Genomic DNA, 22534 nt, shown 5'->3' with positions numbered 1-22534 from the left:
CACACTTTATTAATACATAACATATGAAACGTTCATTAAAAATAAAATACATATATGAAACATCGTTTTTTTTAATAGAAAGAGATGTTGTTTTTTTTGTACAAAAAGAATAAGGGCAGTATCATATTTAGATCTTAACTGGACGTCCTTGGTAGGATTATGATGAAAGAGATGGTTTCGTTCAAAATAATTTTATTTTAAATCAAAATAAATTATAAAGGATAAAAGTGGATTTTAGTTAAGATAATGACGGTAAAATTGGAAGAAAAAATGATAAGCAGGAAACTATAAGTTTTGAAGCTACTTGAAATAGCTTCTGGAAATTAAACTATAAATCAGTAAAATAAGCTATAAGCTCTTTCTGAAAAGAATACTACCAAACAGGTCTTTTAAGTTATAAGTCATAAACTATAAGCTAACTTTTTTGTCTTGCCAAACACACCTTAAGTCAGTTACAATCAGCTCTAGTGCTTAATCTTGTATGACTTTGGCAGAGGAGAATTTGGTACTCCTCCTTAGTTTATCTTTTTTAAAAAGTATTCATTACTATACTACATCGATCAGAAACAAATACACTGTTGGAACATGATGAGAATTTGGAGGGAACTTGGTATTGAAATAAACACAAAGTGTTAGAATCATGTATAGTGTGAATTGAAAAAAGACTCTTTGAGTCCCACATTGGTAAGATCACACTACTTGGTAGTGTTTATATACTACAAAGTGACAACCAAGGGTGTGCCCTTGACATTGGTAAGATCACACTACTTGGTAGTGTTTATATACTACAAAGTGACAACCAAGGGTGTGCCCTTGTAAGAAAGGGAGACTGCACACCATGTCGAATATCATATATTAATTTTTAATAAGATAAAGAATTATTTTTCTTTAAAGTGTGTGAGTTTTTATTTTCGCACATGTTAATTGTGTGTGAAACCAAGTCTTCAAAGCTGTGTCAGCGCATATCCGTTGCTCAGTCAAAAGAAAAATTCGTTCCTACAAAACAGGTCACGTTTGATTTGTTTTTTGAAATTCAACTGATTCCTAAAATGTAGAAAATCAGTTCCCCACTATTCAAATTCGGTTCTGAATTACATTATAAATAGCAGTCTCTGTTTTCATTATGATTCATCAGTTCATACAGTCTATGAACAATTTTTTCTTTCTCTCTGCTTGCTTTCTTTCACCATTTTTTTTTCCTTTCTTTGTTGTTCCATCGAATTGATACTCTTGTATCAATTATTGAATTGATTCATCGAATCAATATAGAAGGGTGTATCTCTGCCCGAATTCAACAGTGCAGTAGCAATTCAGTATTCAAATCTGTGAAGGCTGTTTTATCCTGGAGACTTCACGGTTGATAGTCTACTCTGCACAATTTTGAGTAGTACCATGAAACGTCTTAAAGAGAGCGTATTCACCCGCGACTCTGCCGATAATATTTTACAGTAGTAGCCTTTTTTTCGAAATTTTTAAAATCAAAAAACAACATACACATTCAACATCACCAAAGATTAAAAAAGTGAATCTATAAATTCACTCAACAATGTAACAGCCCCCGGGCCCCATCATGGCGATCCCGGAGCTGCCACCTCACGATCTTCTCTACCCCCCTCACTAGTAGAGTTTTTGCCTTCCGTGGGAATCGAACCATGTACCCTGGGGTTCAAGTACATGTTCAATCCATTCCCACTACCAATTGGGCTACGTAGCTCAATTGGTAGTGGGAATGGATTGAACATGTACTTGAACCCCAGGGTACATGGTTCGATTCCCACGGAAGGCAAAAACTCTACTAGTGAGGGGGGTAGAGAAGATCGTGAGGTGGCAGCTCCGGGATCGCCATGATGGGGCCCGGGGGCTGTTACAAAAAAGGCGCCTTTTTTGTAACAGCCCCCGGGCCCCATCATGGCGATCCCGGAGCTGCCACCTCACGATCTTCCCAATTGGTAGTGGGAATGGATTGAACATGTACTTGAACCCCATGGTACATGGTTCGATTCCCACGAAAGGCAAAAACTCTACTAGTGAGGGGGGTAGAGAAGATCGTGAGGTGGCAGCTCCGGGATCGCCATGATGGGGCCCGGGGGCTGTTACAAACAACACTCAAGTCAATTAATAGTATACAAGAACAAAATGCATACAACACTATAAATAAACTGCCACAGTCAAAACGTAGCTAAATGTGTCATACATCGTTGTTAATGAACTTTACCATGTTAATTTTGAGAATGGTTATTCCTGGCATTGTAAAATTTAGCCACGGTTAATTATGGTTTTTTCCATGGCAATATAAAGTATGGTAACAATTTTACAACCAAGGTTTATATCATTTAGTCACGGTCAAACCGTGGCAAAATTGTTGTTAGAAGAATTAAGAAAATTGATTTGGCTACCGTTGTAACTGTGGCTAAATAGTGCATTAAACATAGTAAATACTCCCTTCGGTCCTAAATATAAAATAAAATTTACTTTTTAGATTCATTAAGAATATAATATATTTGGACCATATTATGAACCAGATACATTAGATTCTCAATGAATCTAAAAAGTAAGTTTTTTTATATTTAAGACTAGAGGGAGTAAATAGAAGCATAACTTTGATCAATTTATTTTATTTTAATTTATTCAAGAATCCGTAAAAAAATAAAATAATAATAATTCAAGAAGCCAAAATAGTTAATTTACACATGATTCTAATTTGTACAGTCCGATGGTGTGATAACAATGGACTTATATGTGAATAATTATGTATCGTGGACTATAACTTAAATTAAGCTCAATTATAAGAGATATATTAAAGGGTTTATGATGAGTATATAAGTATATAGAGCATAATTGTCACGGTTAGCATAACTTAATTATAGGAACATTGTATGTTAATATATATCGACTGAGATTCGAACTTTCCTAGTTATTTACCTTAAAAATTCTAGCCACCAGACTACTTATAAAAAAAAAAGAGCATGATGACAGTCAATTATATGATGTTGTAGTAGTAATTTAGGGTAGTTTTAATAGTAACTGAAGCCTAAAACCAATAAATACCTGGAAAAGTGAAGTTACTTGGCCCATAAGCAAGAAAAGTGGGAAAAGCAGAAAAAAGGAAAAAACGTAATAAACAGCGCAAGCCATCGTACCCACGATGAGATCCAGCGTGGCGCGATGAGAATGCGGTTTAAATTGAAGAAAATCTGCAACAAATCTTTACCATCGTACCACGATGACTTGTCATCGTGGCACGATGAAAGACGGTTGAAGAAAGCAGAAAATCTGGAGAAGATCTTCTATCGTACCACGATATGATACATCGTGGCCACGATGAGGCAAAATTACACGGCATCATGGCCATGATGGGTGCGATGGACGAGCAGAAAAAGACCAAACCCAACTGAAAAAGTATAAATGAAGCCTTCCCCCTTCACTATTATTCATTCAGAAATATTGGAACATATATTCACTCTAGAGTTAGGAGAACTCTAAGGACGAGGCAAAGAGGGCCAAAGAACTCCAAGGCCAATAAGGTTCTTTTCTTTATTGTCTTTGTAATTTATTTTTCCTTGGTTAGGTGGAGTCGATGAACTCCCTTACGAATGTTTGGTATTGTATAATTTGGGTTTAAATTCAATTGTTTTTATACAAACTCTTTTATTGTCCGGTTTTTATTCTTTATTTTAATACTGATCACATTAGAATAAACTCTAAGAAAATTAGTGGATATCAGAGGAAACAAAGCTAATTGTCCCGACCGAAGGACGTACGCTAGAACTTATATGAGACCATTAAATTCAGTATCTGCGGTTTTAATGTAGGATTAAAGCTAAGTCAAGAACGATAAATTCTACCTGACGTTAGGGTGAAGACTAGTTTAGGCACACGTGACAACTTGGACGAAATTGAGCCTTAAGGGTAAGGATACCTAAGTTTAAACGAAAAAATGGAATCGACTGAGGCGAGGATACATATAAGCAGTAGAGGAAACCTAAACTAGGCTCTAACCAGTTTGTAATAGAAATAGGCAAATAATGCTCCTGAACCTATTTTATAAGACTAATCCTAATATATGGAAACAAAGGAAATTAACCACCAAGCAAGAGTAAGGGAGGGATTCAAAAACACTTAACCACCCCGCGTGTACACACACGCACCATTTTACTTTTATAGTCATTTATTTTCCTGCTATTTATTTTTATCAGCACAACTATCTCTAAACAACAAAGCGAATGCAAAACTATCTAAATTCCTTAGCGAAACTAGTAATTTTGGCACAATCCATGTGGAGAATGATAACTTATTACTTTATTACTTGATTGCGATTCTGGGCACTTGCAGAGCCACCAATAGAGCATAACTTTGATCAGTTTATTTTATTTTTATTTATTCAAGAAGCCAAAATAGTAAATACAAGCAACTTACACATGATTCTAATTTGTATAGTACATGGTGTGATAACTTTATTTACTAATAACCATCATTATTATTCTAAGTGAGAAATCACACCAAGTTCAAATAACTCCTTCCTAGCTCCCATACACCACAATTGGGCTTCTAACTTGATAATTCCCATCATCCCAAATCAAAGAAGCAGATATCATTTCCACATTGATTTGCCCTTCAATTGTGAGAGAGAATGATTTTTTCTGCCCTATAGATGTGAAGGACAAAACATCAGGTATCACTTCAATTCCCAGCAAAAATGAAGATATTACTCTTGCTTTATAAGTAGAGTTTGCCGATCCCACATTTGTAACGGTTCTATGATAAACATAACCGGAAAATGTGTCGTTTACATAAACTGCAAATGATGGGAGATTCAAGTTGTATACGGCTTTCTCATTATCTTTTCCTTTGCAAGTAGTTTTATCTTGAGTGAGAATTCGTAATTCTTTAGATGTATACCCTTCTCCGCACAAGAACTCAGCATAATCTGCTTCACTGATATCATATACTAAACCTGGATTTGCTGCTTTAACAGGATTAATTAGCCCCGCGCCATATGCAAATTCAGCTTCAGGATTTAGAGAAGAGCTCATTGGAGTAGCTGAGTAAAAGAAACAAGTCAATAACCATGTTTGAGTCTCTCATAATTCATTTTAGTTGCTCAATCCAGTTCTAAAATTGTCTCAATTAAAATTTTGTAATTTTAATAATAGTTTCGAAACTTCGTTCAAATAAAATATATCTGTGTGAGTGTGCGTGTGTTAAAATGAACTTTTGTAGGGGTTGTGTGTATGTGTGTGATTCATTACCGGTGGTCATTAACGCAGACTTGATCCTAGCAGGAGACCAATTGGGGTGAAATGATTTAACGTACGCAGCTGCTGCAGCGGCATGAGGGCAAGCCATTGATGTTCCGGAGATAATATTATATGGTAATATTCTTTTATCATCTTCAATTTCAGAAATCGGGTTTAGTTGAGTCCATGCAGCTATAACATTATTTCCCGGAGCAGCGATATCAGGCTGCGACACCAATTAAAAATTGTAGCTAGTAAGCATTTTACATGTTGAAGACAAAAAAAATTGACATCATTTATATGTTACCTTGAGAGTATTTGGTGTAACTGGGTTTGGACCTCTTGATGAAAAGGAAGCTATATAAGGGGACAATAAATCTTCCACTTCTTCACTCTTAAATATTGTGGCAGTTGCATTTCTGATAATCGATAGAGAAATAAGTTATCGAAAAACTTTAATTAAATAGACTTCATATCATCTTGATTAATAAATTTTTTTTTCCAGATACTGATTAGCTATGTTCACGGGACTAATTAATATATAAAAGATTTATTAATCATTGAAAAACAGTTTACTTTCGTATTCGTTATAACTAGGGTTGGGAATAGGTCAGGCGGCCTACAGGCGTCTTCGGCCTGGCCTATGTAAGCATGACCTAGCCTGACCTGTTTATTAAAAATGTCAGGCTTACGCTTTGAAAAAAGTTTGTTTACATAAATAGGTCAGACTCATGCTTCTAAAAAAAGCTTACAAAGCCTGATAGGCAGGCCTGTTTATATTTAATTATTATTATTTATATAATATTATTATTTATATTATTTTCTTGCCAAAGAAAAAAAGCTTTTTCTTAATGTTGAAGAAATTATAAAAATTTAAATGTGAAATAGGCTTTTAAGGCCTATTTAGCCTATTTAAAAAGACTATATAGAGACCTTTATGTAACACGCACTTTTAAATAGGCTATAAGGCCATGCCAAACTTTAAAAAGGCTCAGACCAGACCAAAATAAATAACATTTGATAGGTCGTAGGCCAGGTTCAGGCCTGAAGAAAAATCGTAGGCCAGGCTCAGGCCGCCTATCAAGATCTAACCTGTTCCCAACCCTAGTTATAACATTATTCATGACCGATCCAAATTAGAATAATTTGCCCTATAAATCTATACATACCTTTTTGATTTCAAGTAATAATATTCTATTTCCCTTAGGTCCCTTAAACTAAGGAACGTTGCTGGCAATGCAAAATTATGTGGCGAATCTTTTGTTGTAGCATCTCCAAATATTACACCAGCCGCCCCAGAGAAAACCCCCACTTGTATAATGCCCTCACATAAAACTATTTTCCCCTTCACTGCATCTTTATCTACAGAGTCCTTGACACAGAACCTGTGTAATAAAATTGATATGGATTACAAATCTAGAAAAGATAAATAAAAATTTGCATTAGAGTTCATATAAATACTCAATTTTTTGTCTTCAAAAAAAAAAAATACTCAATTTTTTATTTATTTTATAAACATATAATAACTACATAAATTGATGATACCTAGATAGAGAGCTGTTAAATCCACCGGTTGCGTTAGGTATATCTCTTGCGAAAATTATTGGAAACATTTTTTTTCTGAGATCAAATGTGTTAATTGAGGATCCCTGGAAATAATCATCCATTTATGTCAAGATTAATGAAAATAAAGGTATCACAAAGAATCTTGACGAAAAAAAGAAGAAAGTATCACCTAAGAATTTCTCTATCACATAGTATAAATAATTTTGACAACAATCTTACCTAAGAATTTCTCTATCACATAGTATAAATAATTTTGACAACAATCTTACAAGGACTTATTTGATTTAGAAGATTACTTTAGTATAGTTTTTCAATTAAATTATCAAACAAGTATAGTTTTTTAAAAATTATTAAAATGAGATAAGTTGTACTTGCCATCCTCGACTTACCTTTTTTTCTACATACAAAGTTTTAGTCGTAGATGACACCCACGAGGTTGCTTTAAAAAAAAAAAAGACTTTTAGTGAGAGGAAAAAGTCGTCTCCATAAATCATTCATTCGTGCTCATTTCTTTACCTACGGAGAATTGACTTATAGTGACATATTTTTTCCGGCACAAATTCATATTATCCTTTCTTTTCCCAAATAGAGGACAGTTTAGATCGATTCACACATAGATTTCTATCCATTTAGATAGATAGGTATCTCCGTAGATAGAGATAAAGATAGGGATTCATCTAGATCTTGCTTGATTCACTATTTCAATTTTTTTTCACTTGATTTTGATTGATTGTCTTTTTAACTACAAGTTTTAAATCTTAATGCATACAAGAAGGTACGTAGTTCTTGACTGTAAGGGAGAAGGAAAGATTTTCAATTCTTATTAGTTGGGTGAACGAAAAACAAAGTCGTAGTTAAAATCGACGACTTTGGTTCTAGAAATAGGGTAAGTCGTTGATGTCAGTACGACTTAGTCCATTATGGCATTTTTTTTTTGATACTATACTTATTTGGGTAATTACTAATTAGAACCGGATCGGTCATTGAACCGACAAGCTTACAAATTATTAATAAAGAATAAAGTTAACTGTCTTTTGTAAATAAAAATAAAGTGTGTCTTTGCATATGATTATGTACTACTCCATGAAGTCCCACATTGGAGAAATCACATAGCTATTGTCTTACAAATGGTTATAAATATTCATTTGTGAACAACTAAACATGTTTCCCAGGGCATTTGAAGTCTCCCACTTGATTGGTCCCACTCAATTTGTGAATTTTTTTAATTTTTTCAATTAAAAAAATCAAGTAAAATTTTAAAACCGGTTCAGCCCGCATGTTGGGGAATCAATTTTCCCGGTTTTTACCGGTTCACGGCCGGTTTTCCGGTTTTAATTCTGGTTCTTGCAATGGATGGTTTTGAGGTCAGATCGGCCCGGATCCAGTCCATAGGTCCAACCGGCTTGTACGGTTCGATTTTGACAACCTTCATTATTCTTTTGAATTTGTATATATACCATTTTAAAAAAATAAAATCAATTAGTGGCTACAATGTACGTAACTACATCTACAAATTAAGAACTATGACTTGAGCATAATTTTCAATTTCCCAATTGTCCCTTTCCCAATTAACACAAAATTAACATACCTCATAAACCGCGCCATTTCCCAATTGTACCTTTGTAACAAACTTTCTACCAAAAGTGCTAGCAGCAACCGAAAGTAACCAGGGTGCATAGTTTGTCATACTGGAAATATTTGGGCCTAAATTATTAGCACCATTCGATGTAAATACACCTCTTTTCATTGCATGGAAACTTCCAATGTTGATAGCACCTACAAAATATTCATAGTATACTACTTCATTTGTTCCAAGTGAAACAGAAATAACATCAACCCCATCAACAATTGCTTCATCAAAAGCTGCGAGAATATCTGCATCTGTACAATGTGTTTCCCAACATGCTTTGTACACAGCAATGCGTGCTGAAGGAACTCCTCCGCGTGCTGTCCCTGAAGCATACCCTTGTAGGCTTACAGAACTAACCACATTTCCGGCAACTGTGGATGCACAATGTGACCCGTGCCCGTCTACATCTGTTGGACCTTTGATGTCTTTTTTAGAATAGGATCCTTCAATATTAAAGTATCGCGCGCCAATTATCTTACTGCACATAGAATGTGAATGATCATTTTATATTTCAATTTCAATTTTATAATATAAGTGAACAGAGCCTTGCATTATATATCAAAAGATGGTTGATTAATTACTTGTTGCAAGTGAAGTTGTGGCATGATCCCTTCCATTTTTTTGGGGGAGGACCAAATCCTTCATCAGTGAAGCTCTTAGACTTGGACCAAATTCCTGTGTCTATTACCCCAACAATTATGTCACTCTCTAGACTCATCCTATTGACTTGTTGTGGTAGGCCTATGAAGTCCCACGATTTTGTTGTCTGGAGATGATGTTTTCTGTTTGGAAAAACAGACATCACATCGTCCATTTCTATTGTAATACCAAAATAATTAATTGTTTGTTAAGTTTTTATAGTAGGAGTATGATAAATATAAAAAATTACATGGTTAAATATCACTTTTTTCAGGATTAAAAGAAAAATATTGTACCAAGCCACTAGGTTTGGTCTTGTGGTGAGAGGTTTGGGTAATATGTTATAGGTCCTGGGTTCGATCCTCAGCTGATTGTAAACAAAAAAAAAAGAAAAATATTGTACCGGCCAATGCTTCTGCCTCATCTTGTGTCAACTTCACGACGAATCCATTAAAGCTCTTCTTATAGCTGTGAAGTACTGCTCCTGGTTCAAAATCACTACATATGGATGCAGATTTTGGATTAATCTTCTTGGATAAGTAGAAAAAATCAAAACTGTAAATATTGTTGTATCTATAGTTTCACACCCTATTTGTTAGTTGTTTGTTTTTGTTTTTTTTTTTTTGAGAAAAAAAAAAACAACTTTATACAAGACATTGCACATGAAAGATTCAAATCTAAGACAGTACACTCTAAGTTTTCAAGTTGTCTCCATTAAGCCAATTACCTAATCCTCTTGGTTTTTTAGAGAATGCGGTAAATAAAGTTAGACAAAAAGTTGTTCATCACAAGAATTAAATTTGGATTCTCTTAAAAAATATTAGTCCTTAAGAAAATTTATTAATCACCTGAATTCAATCACTTGATTTTTTGTCACAGTAAACGTCCCGTACAAAATCTATTTTAAACACGAGTAATGGGTGCTTTTGTTTAAACTTAAAAAAAATTGTTTTAAAAGAATCTAGAGATTCTTTTTTAAAATGGAAACCTCCTACACTTAGGTGTACCTTAATTATTTTTTTTTTTTAAAAGAAAAAATTAGATTCTTGAAATGCTATTAGGATTATGAAGAAACAATACCTTAATTTTACCGTTAAAGAAGAAGAAAAAAGAGAGAAAAGGAAATTATGAAGATGGAGAATAACACTTTTAATTTGTAGGTTGAAAAAGAATTCTAATAGTCTAATATTAGGATTAGCTTTTCATTTTGATAATAAAAATAATTTTTTATACAAAATGATTTTTTAAAAAATCTATAACAAACACTATAAAAATAATAAAATAATTTTGTTTAGTAATATAAAATAATTTTTTTTAAAAAAAAATCTAAAACAAACGGACCTAATATCATAATGAAAAATCTCATCACAAAACATGGTTAATTAGAAAAAAAATAAAATAAATTAATTGGAACCTGCCAAGGACATTTTGAGCCATTGTGGAGTGAATAGAAGGTAAAGTGGCAAGGTCAATGCCCTTTGGATGAGAACCCATGTAGACAATGTAAGTCTGCACTCGGAAAAATATATGATTGTTAAATTTAAGAAAGAAATTTTGATCAACGCCAATAAGCAATAACTTAGCTGCATTACATAATGATAAGAAAATGTTAGTTGGTTTAGTGGTGATTGACGCTGAATTTAGTAGGAAGAATCACAGTTCGATCCCCCGCAACTGCATTTGGGTGGGAACTGGAATCATTTGATGTCAGAACTCGCCCCGAACTCTAGACTACTTGGGCTCCTTCCCGTAGGAACCAGATGGTGAAATTTTTTTTGCTCTTTTCACACCCTTAATTGCTCTTAGGCTCTCCAAATTGACTAACCCCTGCTGAATTTTGAAATTTAGGATCGAAATGCCTAAATTTTAATTTGGAACGCATAATCCAAAATAATTTTTTATTTTTATTTTCAATATTTTTTTTTGGAACCCCGGGATTAAAAGCAGTGTCTCTTTTGAAACACAGATCCAAAATGGATTTTTATTTTGTTTTTCAATTGTTGCTTGTTCAATATGTTTCAAAATCTAGGATTTGAATCTTTTTTTTTATAACACAAATTTCGAAATTATTTTTTATAAGTCAGCTGGAGCTAGTTGTACTTTCATACCAAACACATATATACTCATCCCAAATTGTTACGAAAATGAAGGGAAAAATGTTGAGAATAATGCCTAAACATCTACATATAAGGAATGAAAAATTCATCATGCGCCGAGAATGAGACTTGTGAGATAAATTTTGGACTGGCTATGTGAGTTTTAGGAACCGATGAACAACGAAAGAGGTGAGCAGGAGACAAATGAAGAAGCTAGCTTATTCGCTATAGACTAAAAGTTAGCTTATAAACTCATCCTTTATAAACTAGCTTATCAGTTATCCGCTATTTTTGACTGAAAAGAGCCAATGTCACTCTAGAAATTTTATCATCAAACAATATTTGCCATTAAAAAAAACCAAACATTTATTAAAATTGTAACATGAATTACTCGATTGATGGCATAAATGTTTAATCATTTTTACCTTGCGAACTTTATTTGAGGAACAATATGCTTGATGAATGAGAGTGCAGGTGAGAAGAAAAAGAAGGAATGGGCTTAAGGAGAACATATTTGCCACTGAATATCAAAATGAGAAAAATCTAAAAGCTTTTCTAGCTTAGACTAAGATGTGTGACTCTGGTTCCCCTAACTAGTAGTATTTATGGTAGAAAGAAAATGTAAACTCCGGACCCATGTAAGTAGAAATTTTTAGAAAAAAAAACAAATACTTTTGAAATAAATTGGAATTTGTATAGTTTTTTTTTTCCTCCCGGTTTTTAATATAATGAAAAGCTATAAAAAATTATATGAGTTATCTTTCAAATAAAAAGTGAACTTAATAATGGGAGCATCTATGGTCAGTAGTTTTATGATGATCTGTTGGGTTCATGTTTTCTTAAATACTTTTTAAACATAAAATAACTAATTGTTCACTTTTTATAAAGGAAGGATTACTCATTATAAAGTGAACTTGTAAATACTTTTTATAAAGTGAACTTTTAAATTTTCTAATCATTTTAAAATTTCTATTTAAGAACACTTTTTTTTTAGAAAATTTAATTACTCCCTCCTTACCAAATTATTAGTCATTTTAACTATTTCACACAATTAAGAATTGTAATTTGATTTTTGTGTAAAAAGAGAAATTATGAGTATTTTTACAAAATTATCAATCATTAATAGTATAAGAAAGATAAATTAAGGAACTGAAAGAAGAAATACTAATAAATTATGAAAAATATACGAGGAAAACTATCATTAAATACTTCATTAATATTATAAATCGACTTATAATTGAATTAATTTTTCATATAACAATTTATAATTTGTATTGAGTTTCTAATATTTTAGAAAGTCCAATGTATTCTTGTTCAAAAACAAAAGAAAGTCCAATGTATTCATGCGACAAGCATCCACCACATCCCCACCACTACCATGTCAATCACTATTATTATATTAAAATACCAATTAAAAAAAAATAGTTTAATAGCTAAAATTTCACTCTTAACGTAAATAAGTAGGGTGTTCAGGTATTGTTAAAAAAAGGTAGGGTGTTTATGTGTCCTTTTATTTTTTATATTGTGCACAAATTTATCCTTTTATCTATTTTTTATTAATAAAAGGCTAAAGTGGCTTGCCACATTGGATAATTCCTTTTTTAACTATATTTTTATTAAAAATAAAAAAACCCAGCTTGTACAAAAAAAAAAACAGCAAATTGATGAAGATCTTCATCTTCAAATCTTCATCATCTTTCCAAAACAACTCATTAAAACCAAAATTCAAACCAACAACCCAAACCAATGAAAACATAGAACAAAACTCTAATTTACCAACTTTTAAATTCAACTATGTCAATTGAAGCTTAGATTAACAAAAAACACAATCAATTTTAACAATCCATATTAGCCAAATCCAACTCTAGAACAACAAAACACTTAGATTTAATTTGGGCAACAATCTTTCCAAACATAGAAACAAAACAAAAACGTATGTGTTCAAAATATCAAACATTCGGATCCAAAAACCAATGAATCAGATTCAACATCAAGAGAAAATTCATAGAAGCATGGATGGAAAGACAAAGAGTGGTGAGTGAAAATTTGATAGTGGCAAAACAGGTTCTTGGTCTCAAAAGAGAGCATGAGTCGGTGGTGTTTCCACCACTGAGATGGCGACGGCGCATTCTGGTAGTAGCGGCAGCGACACATTTTTTATTTATGGGATATTAGGTTAGAGATTTCTAAGTTGAAGATAATAGGGAAGATGATGAATATTGTTAGATTTTTATTTTTCTTATTTTATAAAATTCAGTGTTTTTTTTAAATAATTATGTGGAAAAAATAATTTTAAAAAATTGTGACATGGCTGCCAAATCATTGACATGTCATCATTTTATTAATAAAAAATAGAAAAAGGATAAATTTGTGCACAATATAAAAAATAAAGGGCCAAAATGTTACAAAAAATAAATAAGGGACCAAAGTGTTACAAAAAAATAAGATAAAGGACTTCTTGTATAATTTTGCCAATATTTATTTAGAAGTACGGTTCTTTTTAGGTGACATTGCATGTGTATAAATAAATCTGTTGCAAAAATGACAAGCCGATAAATAAAGAATTTTTTTGACAATAACAAAATGATATTCATTCATTCAAATTGATAGATTACATCAAATACAACCACGAAATCAACATCGCTAAAAACATAAAGGATGAATCTGCGAACAAAACTCACAGCATCCGAGTTAATAGCATACAACGGCAAAATGCCTACAACAAATAATATGATAAAGTTAAAGTCACCGAAGTATCCATGCCTCCGGATCTGCAGCGTTGAAGCCCAAATCATTGGTTGAATCTGTAATTGACTGAAGCCGATCTTTTCAATAGAAATCAAATGAACACCGCAACAATACGGGACAACAAAAACGTCGCACAAGACGACGAACAACACAACGCTGCACTCAGACGGTGAAATCACAAAAAAGAAAACACAAAAGAAAAACTTGATCAATGTGAAGATCACTTATTTAAATAAAAAGAAAAGGAAAAACAATTACGAGGAGTGATTTTGGGTCAAAAATTGACCCTAAAACCACCCCTACTTGGTAGATCAAGAAAAAAAACTAGGTTAAGGTGGAGGTGGCGGCTATGAAGAAAAGGAGAAGAAAGGTGAGTGCAATCCGATAAATAAAGAATATTGGAGCATAAATCTGTTGCAAAAAAGACACAATGAATGATCCATGGAAAAAACTATATTGGAGCACTTCTTGTCAAAAAAAAAAAAAAACGATATTGGAGCACTGAGTTTTTGAGAATGACGAGCCAAAAGAAATTTACCTTACATGTCTACATTACCTTATCAACTCATCGTGGTAGAAGGATTATTATGTTTGTACACGTGTTGAACCACGGTTAGTCACTTATATTATTTTATGAGAAACTAGTATAACTTACCCGTGCTATCGCCCGGGTTAATTTTCTATGAAAAATATAGATCATTTTTTTTCACACATGAAAAATATGGATTATTAAAATTTTAATATTGTGATTTTTTTAATTATTTGTAAAATTAATTTTATATTTAATGTAATAATTTATTTAAATATGATAAATGATCCAAATTTTGGAGATTTTAAGGAGAAATGGTAGAATGGAGAGTGATACTCCACTCCTCGTTCCCAACCCACATGTTCGTATATTTGTTCTTTTATTTTCATAAAAAATGTCATTAAGCAAAAACTAATCTAACGGTTAATATATATTAGTTCTTAATCATCATCTCTCTCCTTTAGACATTTGTTTTCTTCTGAAGTATTTTAGCCCATGACCCCGTGTGAAAAAATTTCACATTTGTGTAATGAACAGTACAATTATTAGTCATTTGCTTGACACAAAAAAAATTTATATCATTTTTTTTATGCATATCTCATTTGTTAATGGTGCAAATTTTAAAAAATTTATCTATTTGTTTATCTTACAGTGATGTTTGGAAAATAAAAACAAAGTAACACATGATATTATTACTTTTAATTCTTTCTTTTTTTATATATAAAATCATTGTTACTTTCCTTACTTTCAATTGATATTTATCGTAATTTTTATATAATAAAATCTACAAATGTATGTCCCACCCCGTGTAAGTTATTTTTTGCTTAATACCTCCAAGTAGATTATTTTTTTATCAATACCCCCTATTGTAATATTATGTTTGGTATAAATCACTATGTAACTTTTTTTTATTAATAAAATTAATAAAATAATAAAATAAAATAGAAAAATAATCTATGAAGTCAATTACTTCATTCCTTTTATATTTCAGACAATCACACCATTTTCTCTGTTCGATAAGTATGAAGTTTAAGAATAACTTTTTTTGTGAACAATTAAATTACTATTTTTATTTTTTTTTTATATTCCTTTTAAGGTAAGTATTTTTGTTCAGTGAAGGTGAGAAGAGAAAATAGAGAAGGGGCGCTGAGACACTAAATGACCCTCACTCTTACATGTTGACCCGTATATATAGAAACTATAGTAGATTTTTGGTCCTTAATTTTTGAAATTTCCATACATTTCAGCATTGATTTAATTTAATCAATATATATTCCAAAAATGAGTTAGTCAATAATCAAAAGTTTCCATATGTAAAATTTCAATTGTATCAAAATATTAATATATAGACATTTGTTCATAAAACCTGATTGAACAATTTCTATATTTATAATTGAGCACTAATGACTAAAGGAAAAAACATAGAAGAATGACATATCAGCAAAATGAATTGAGAGATTGTCACGTGAGATTTTGACCGGTAAAAGAAATGAGAGGACGCCACCTAAGAGAATGATGAATGAGAGGATGCCACATTGGATTAATAAAAATTAAAGTTCATAAGAAAGTGACACGTAGATTTGTTTCATTGAGAAAAAACTCTTAAACATATAAATAATAGATAATAGATTCACAAAAATAAAGATCTCTTTTTTTTTAAAAAAAGAAGTATAAAATAAAAATTGCAATAGAAAAATATACAATAATGATGAACTTAATACTATTGGAAAAATACATCATTTGATTAATTTGTTAATAGATTCATCAAGTAAATACATCATTGATATTCCAACTTGAATCCAAGACATCATTGATATTGATAAAGTGCTTTAAGCAAGATTTTCTAAAAAAACAAAACTACAGTTGTTAAAACAGACTCCGAGCTCTCAATTCAATCCATTTTGTGAGAATGTGATGCATTTCGTCTTGCCTCTCAATTATTTCCCTGTCACGAAAAATAAATAGGATTAATAAATAAAAATATGACCAAAAGAAAATAATCTAAAAGGTAAAACAAACAATATATTAAAAATATAAGAAATATCGAACAAAGAAGAAAAAATAAAGAAATTTAAAAAGGTGACGATATACAGAAAAAATAGTGATTATCGAGAGAGATGAATAAGAAGATTGAAAAATTGTGAGTTTTAGAGTTCAGACAAATGTTATATATATAGTAAAAAAAAATGGACAAATGAGTAATTTTGTCTTTAATATGAAATTAAATTCATTAAAAGTCAAATATATTAATTCCATTTTTAATTTTAAAAATATATTAGTAAATTAGTAATTAGTAAATTAGTAAATAAGACATATTCCATTATATTATAAATAAATTAAATAAATTAATGCACATGAATATAACACACATATTCCAATTTTTTTAAATAATAATAAAATATTAATTATATTATGTCACTCTATATAATTATAAAATTATGAAAATATATAATAAATTTTGTTTTTACCGTAATACAATATATATGTGTGTGTGTCCTTAGTATTTTGATACACGATCATTTAGAAAAAAATTTGTGAGAGAATAATTTGGAGACCATAAAGATTTAATATTTTTTTAATTGAATTTGAAGACCATAAAAATTATTATATCCAGCTGACAATTATACCTAATTATTATATGCAGTTGGCAATCTTCCTTTCATAAAAAAAATTTAAAAACAATTGCTTTGGTACAAAAATAATTTTTTTTTGACGAAATTGGTACAAAAATAGTCAATTATTTCCTTTTAAAATTATTTTTGATAGGTGCATTAAATTTGATTTATAAACAATAATTGAAAAATGATTAAATTTCCAAATTAGCCAAAGATTCTAAGTAAAATGATATCATCATGTATTAGAGAAATTGCAAAGACCTTCATAGTTAGCCACATAGGAATTGGAGAAATATTAGAATGCCACATAAGACATGGATCAAGGAAATGGTGCCACATAGGAATAAGACCATGAGAGAGAAACTCCTAAATATATAAATAATAGATTATGAGAAAATAATAATTATGAATTGGTCAATAGGTTCACTTAAGTTGATGGATGACTTTGGGCTTATATTAGGACTCAAAGTCTGCTAGTAAATGTTTTCTATCAAGAATTTTTTTTTCTACCCCAATAATCTCCACTCTACCCCAACATATTTTTTAAAATACCCAGTATACCCTTATAAAAAAATAGTATATTTTAATAATTTTTTTTTGTCGTATAATACTGTTCCGGTAAATTGTTTCATCCTCCAAAAAAACTGTTCCGGTAAGTATTTATCTTTACCGATATGTTAATTTTACCGGTACACTTTTTAAAAAGTGTTCCGGTATGTTAGTTTTACCGATACACTTTTTAATAAGTGTTCCGGTACATTGATTTTACCGGTACACTTGGTTTTAATAAGTGTTCCGGTACGCTCGTTCTACAGTTCATCGGTACACTTGATTTTACCGGTACACTGTTTTAATAAAGTGTTCCGGTATTTTAATAATTTTACCGTAATTCTTGTCCGAATTTCTACCGTTCATCGGGTTTATAAAACTAATCACACTTTGATTCCTGCTCTTATTCTTCTTGCTTTTCATGATTGCTTCATTCAGGTTAAGTCTCTTTCTTTTTATTTATAATTATTTTGCATTTTCTTGTGTATTATTATTAGTTCAAAACAAGAACAAAAAGAAGGCTGTTTTTTTTTTTAAAAAAATATTATTTGGTCATTTCTGGTTCAAATCTCAGGTAAGGAAGTTCTTTTCAAAACTTGTGGAAAAATTAATGCTGCTGGAAGAGGGTTTGAAGAGAGAAGAGATACTGCTTTTTCTGTTACGGAAAATGGAGTTGTAAGTAGTCATGGTTTTTATGCTACTAGTTATCAATGAAATAAAACTAAGTGTACCGGTAAAATCAACGTACCGGAACACTTATTAAAAAGTGTACCAGTAAAATTAACATACCGGAACACTTTTTAAAAAGTGTACCGGTAAAATTAACATACCGGTAAAAATAAATACTTACCGGAACAATTTTTTAGGAGGATGAAACAGTCTACATGAACAGTATAATATGACAAAAAAAAATATTAAAATATACCAATTTTTTATAAGGATATACTGGGTATTTTGAAAAATATGTTGGGTAGAGTGAAGATTGTTGGGTAGAAAAAAAAACTTTCCTCTATCAAACACGAAATTGGCTCTTTAGGTCCCCTATATACCTCTAAGCCCCTCAAAAATCCAAAAGTACCCTTAATTTTGACCTCAATTATGTTTGTTTATGAAAACACTTAGCTTTTGATTTTATGAAGTTGATTTAGGGTATTTTTATTTCAGCTTTAAAAAAATAGATTTTTTTTTTTTTATGAAGTTGATTTAGGGTATTTTTGTTTTTAGAGATTTTGAAGAAAATCTAAAGTTATTTGCCGTTTGTTTACGATCATAATTTTTTTTTTTTTTAAGATGGTGTGGGATGATGAGTGATAAAAAAAATGGATTTTTGATAAAAGCTATTGAAAATAGATTCTAAGTTTGATGAAAAAAATGATTTTTTTTACTAAAATTATTTTAAAAAAATCTGAAACAAAAACACAAGTAAGATAAAAAAATAGATTTTTTTTGGGTGAAAAATCTGAAACAAATAGGCCATTTATATAGGTGAAAATCAAAAAATGCTTAACTCATTTCTTTCGTGCTCTGTTTCTCCTTTCTTTCTTTCTTGACAACTCTTATATATCTTCTCCCCACATACATATATGTTTTTTTTGAACAAGCCAAAATGAGATATATATTAACAAAAAACAGCTTTCTCAGCACAAGATGTGTTAAGATAGACTACCAAAGTTTACAAATAGTCACAGAAAGAAATACAAGCAATCATACAAGGCCCAAACATAGCAAAGGACTAGACCACCAACTATGGTAGTTTGAGACTAAAGTAACACTCGTCGTCTTCAAACACCTATAAGAAAAGAGCTTGATCTTGTCCAACATCTGATGAGGAGTACTAGTTGAACCTCTGAACAATCTATGATTTCTTTCCGTCCACACAACCCATACACTAACAAGCCAAATGAGTTGCAAAAAAGACCGACGTGCTCTAGATCCACCAGCTGATAAAGTAAACTGAACAAAATGATCTCGGATGGAAGTGAAACCCGTCGATGAAATGCCAATCCAAGAGCGAACTAAATCCCGAATAGAACCAAAAGTACTGCAATAGATGAATAAATGGTGGGCCGACTCAGGCACCCCACAACCAGAAACACAGTGATGAGCTGCAGAAGATAAAATGCCTCGAGTGACTAGGTTTGACTTTGTGGGTAACCTATCACGCAATAAACGCCACGCAAAAATGGAAACCTTCAAGGGAACCTGAGGCTGCCAAATAAGATGCTCCGCGTCATCCACAATAATCGAATCCATAGTAGTCAGAAGCTGATAAGCGCCCCGGACAGTGTAGCCTGAATCAGGGTCTAGCTGCCATTGCCACCTATCTGAAGTTTGTACCTGTAAAGAAATGACAGAGAGTAAAGACTGACACTCCCCCAACAACTCCTCCTCCCAGGCCCTCAGCTGCCTCCTCCACACCCAAGCCGCCCCATCTAACCCCCACCCCAAAGAGAACATCTCAGCCACCGTATGCGATTTGGTCTCTGCCAAAGCAAACAAGCGCCCAAACCGCTCACAAAGAGGAGTCTCATCCAACCAAGAATCTGTCCAAAAAAGAGTATCAGACCCATTTCCCACCCTCCTAACAACATGGTCACCAAACCACCTACCTCCTGTCTCACCACCACCCTCCCTAATACTCGCTATCTCTCGCCAACACAAAGATTCACGCCTCCCTCTACCCCATACCGAGCCGCCAACACTCTAAACCACAACCCCTCTCTATCCACTAACATCCTCCAACACCATTTACCTAAAAGTACCAAATTAAACTCCCTCAACTGCCTAACCCCCAAACCTCCATACTCCTTACGCATACAAATAGTTTTCCAATTTACCCAAGCGATTTTCCTAAAATCCTCACACCCCCCCCCCCCCCCCCCCCCCCCCAAAAAAAATAATTAAAAGAGATTCAATAGAGGAAATGATACCTGAAGGAGCTTTGAAGAAGGATAGAGCATAGACATGTAACGATGTCAAGACAAACTTAAGTAAAACCAGACAACCACCAAAAGAAAGAAAACGACCTTTCCACCCAGATAATCTATTCTTTAAACGAGCAAACACCGGTTCCCAGAAAATCAGACGCCTCGAATCACCCACAATAGGAAGCTTCGCCTAACCAAGAGACAGGAAAGGAATATTTCTCACTTTACAACACAGAGCAGACACAGCTTCGCCTAACCAAGAGACAGGGATATTCACCCCTACCAGCATACTTTTATTGAAAGTTACCTTCAAGCCAGACATAGTCTTAAACAACACCAAAGCAGCCCGCAAAGCCCGAACGTTAGCCCAACTCTTCTCCCCAAGCAGAAGGGTGTCATCAGCAAACTGAAGGTGCGACACCAAAGTCGGATCACTCTCCCCAATCCTATACCCCGTAAAAAAGTTATGAGTAACCATAGCCTCCATCAGAACATTCAAACCCTCAACAGCCAAGAGAAAAAGGAAAGGAGATAACAGATCTCCTTGTCTAAGACCCCGTTCAAGAGGGAATTCATCAGTTGGGTTGCCATTAACAAGAATAGATGCAGTAGCTGTGCCCACACACTCCCTAAACCACTTCCTCCAAAGAGTTGGAAACGCTATCCTCTCCATAACCTTGTCCAGATACCCCCAATCCACAGAATCATTGGCTTTCTCAAAATCCACCTTAAAGAGCACGAGTTCTTTTTTAGCCTTACGAGCATCATCTACTACCTCATTGGCAATGAGAATACCATCCAAAATCTTTCTATCCTTTACAAACGCCGTTTAAGACTCTGAAATCACACTACCGATAACGAGACGCAACCTATTCGCCAACACCTTTGCCAAAATTTTATACAGGCTGCCAACCAGCGAAATTGGCCGAAAGTCATTCAGCCGTTGAGGACTGTCGACCTTTGGAATCAGAGCGATGAAAGTAGAGTTGATACCCTTTGATAGTTTACCATTCCTATGAAAATCAGAGATAAAACGCATAACATCACCACAAAGTTCAGCCCAAAAATCCTTAATGAAACCAAAATTTATCCCGTCAGGACATGAGCTTTTATAACTATCACAGTCCCACACAGTAGATTTCACCTCTAACTCTGTGAAAGGCTTGGTAAGACTACTACCCTCGTGATGGTTCAACCTTTTAAACAGAAGATTATCCACCCCGAGCCTCTCCACATTGTATTTCCTGAAGTGATCCGTAAAATGAGTAAACACAGCCTGCCGAATAGGAGACACTCCCTCTAGAGTATCCCCACCCACTTGAATCACAGAAATAGCATTCATTCGACAACGGCCTTCCAAGACCGAGTGAAAATACTTAGAGTTAGCATCTCCCTCCTTGAGCCATAACGATCGAGACTGTTGCCAACTAATACTAGTATGCAGCCAAGAGAGCGAATGAATATCCGTAGTCGCCCCGTGAAGCTCTGCTATCTCATTTACTGACATGTCCTCCTCTTACCCCTTGTGATCTAAAACCGACACCCGATCTTTCAAAGAATCAATATGACTAGGCAAGTTTTGAACATGAGTCTTGTGCCACTCTTTCAGAGCCCCTTTTATCAACTTAAACTTTTCCTTAAGCACATACCCTCCCCAGCCATCAACCTAAAACGAATTCCACTTCTCTCTCACAAACACTTTGTAACCAGAAACATCTTTCCAACACTTAAGCATCCTAGAAGGACGTGGTCCCCAATCCTCCTCCTTCACCGAAAGAACCAGAGGACAATGATCGGACAACCCCCTCAAATTGGCTACCTGCTTGCAATTGGGCCAAGTCAAGCATCACTCCTCCGAGAGAAGAAACCTATCAAGGCGACTCATCGAGAGACCATCCCCTTTGAACCAAGTAAACTTACGACCAATCAAGGGTAGATCGACTAAGTTATTTTCATATATAAAGCGAAAAAAAGGAATGTGATCTGAGCTGTGATGAC

General features: G+C 33.0%; 2 protein-coding genes across 2 annotated transcripts; both read right to left on the bottom strand.

Moving 5' to 3' along the window:
- Positions 1 to 4277: 4277 nt before the first annotated feature.
- LOC123882195 (cucumisin-like) lies at positions 4278 to 11982 on the bottom strand. The gene is made up of 10 exons (XM_045931009.1): positions 11594 to 11982; positions 10487 to 10581; positions 9476 to 9570; positions 9015 to 9249; positions 8392 to 8911; positions 6783 to 6886; positions 6407 to 6622; positions 5545 to 5656; positions 5250 to 5463; positions 4278 to 5041 (listed from the first exon to the last, which is right to left on the bottom strand). The coding sequence occupies exons 1-10, from the start codon at positions 11678 to 11680 to the stop codon at positions 4521 to 4523; spliced, it is 2199 nt and encodes a 732-aa protein (XP_045786965.1). The 5' UTR covers positions 11681 to 11982; the 3' UTR covers positions 4278 to 4520.
- A 7245-nt stretch (positions 11983 to 19227) lies between these two features.
- LOC123922638 lies at positions 19228 to 22043 on the bottom strand. The gene is made up of 5 exons (XM_045975336.1): positions 21450 to 22043; positions 20844 to 21350; positions 20540 to 20726; positions 19454 to 20152; positions 19228 to 19271 (listed from the first exon to the last, which is right to left on the bottom strand). Exons 1-5 carry the CDS (start codon positions 22041 to 22043, stop codon positions 19228 to 19230), a joined length of 2031 nt encoding a protein of 676 aa, XP_045831292.1.
- Between the last annotated feature and the right edge of the window lie 491 nt (positions 22044 to 22534).

The sequence above is a fragment of the Trifolium pratense genome, linkage group LG4, assembly GCF_020283565.1.
Source record: "Trifolium pratense cultivar HEN17-A07 linkage group LG4, ARS_RC_1.1, whole genome shotgun sequence".
Taxonomy (NCBI): Eukaryota; Viridiplantae; Streptophyta; class Magnoliopsida; order Fabales; family Fabaceae; genus Trifolium; species Trifolium pratense.
The sequence above is the reverse complement of the archived record's forward strand: the minus strand, read 5'-3'. Positions and strand labels throughout refer to the sequence as shown.

What these genes read in the sequence shown, in the direction of transcription:
- LOC123882195 (XM_045931009.1), bottom strand. Translation starts at nt 11,680, where the DNA reads ATGTTCTCCTTAAGCCCATTCCTTCTTTTTCTTCTCACCTGCACTCTC. An exon ending in CACAACTTCACTTGCAACAA is followed by an intron (nt 8,912 to 9,014) that starts GTAATTAATCAA and finishes TTCTATGTGCAG; the next exon opens with TAAGATAATTGGCGCGCGAT. An exon ending in TTACACCAAATACTCTCAAG is followed by an intron (nt 5,464 to 5,544) that starts GTAACATATAAA and finishes TTGGTGTCGCAG; the next exon opens with CCTGATATCGCTGCTCCGGG.
- LOC123922638 (XM_045975336.1), bottom strand. Translation starts at nt 22,043, where the DNA reads ATGTCAGTAAATGAGATAGCAGAGCTTCACGGGGCGACTACGGATATT. An exon ending in ACTTTCGGCCAATTTCGCTG is followed by an intron (nt 21,351 to 21,449) that starts GTTGGCAGCCTG and finishes GCGTTTGTAAAG; the next exon opens with GATAGAAAGATTTTGGATGG. An exon ending in AGACTATGTCTGGCTTGAAG is followed by an intron (nt 20,727 to 20,843) that starts GTAACTTTCAAT and finishes TCTCTTGGTTAG; the next exon opens with GCGAAGCTTCCTATTGTGGG.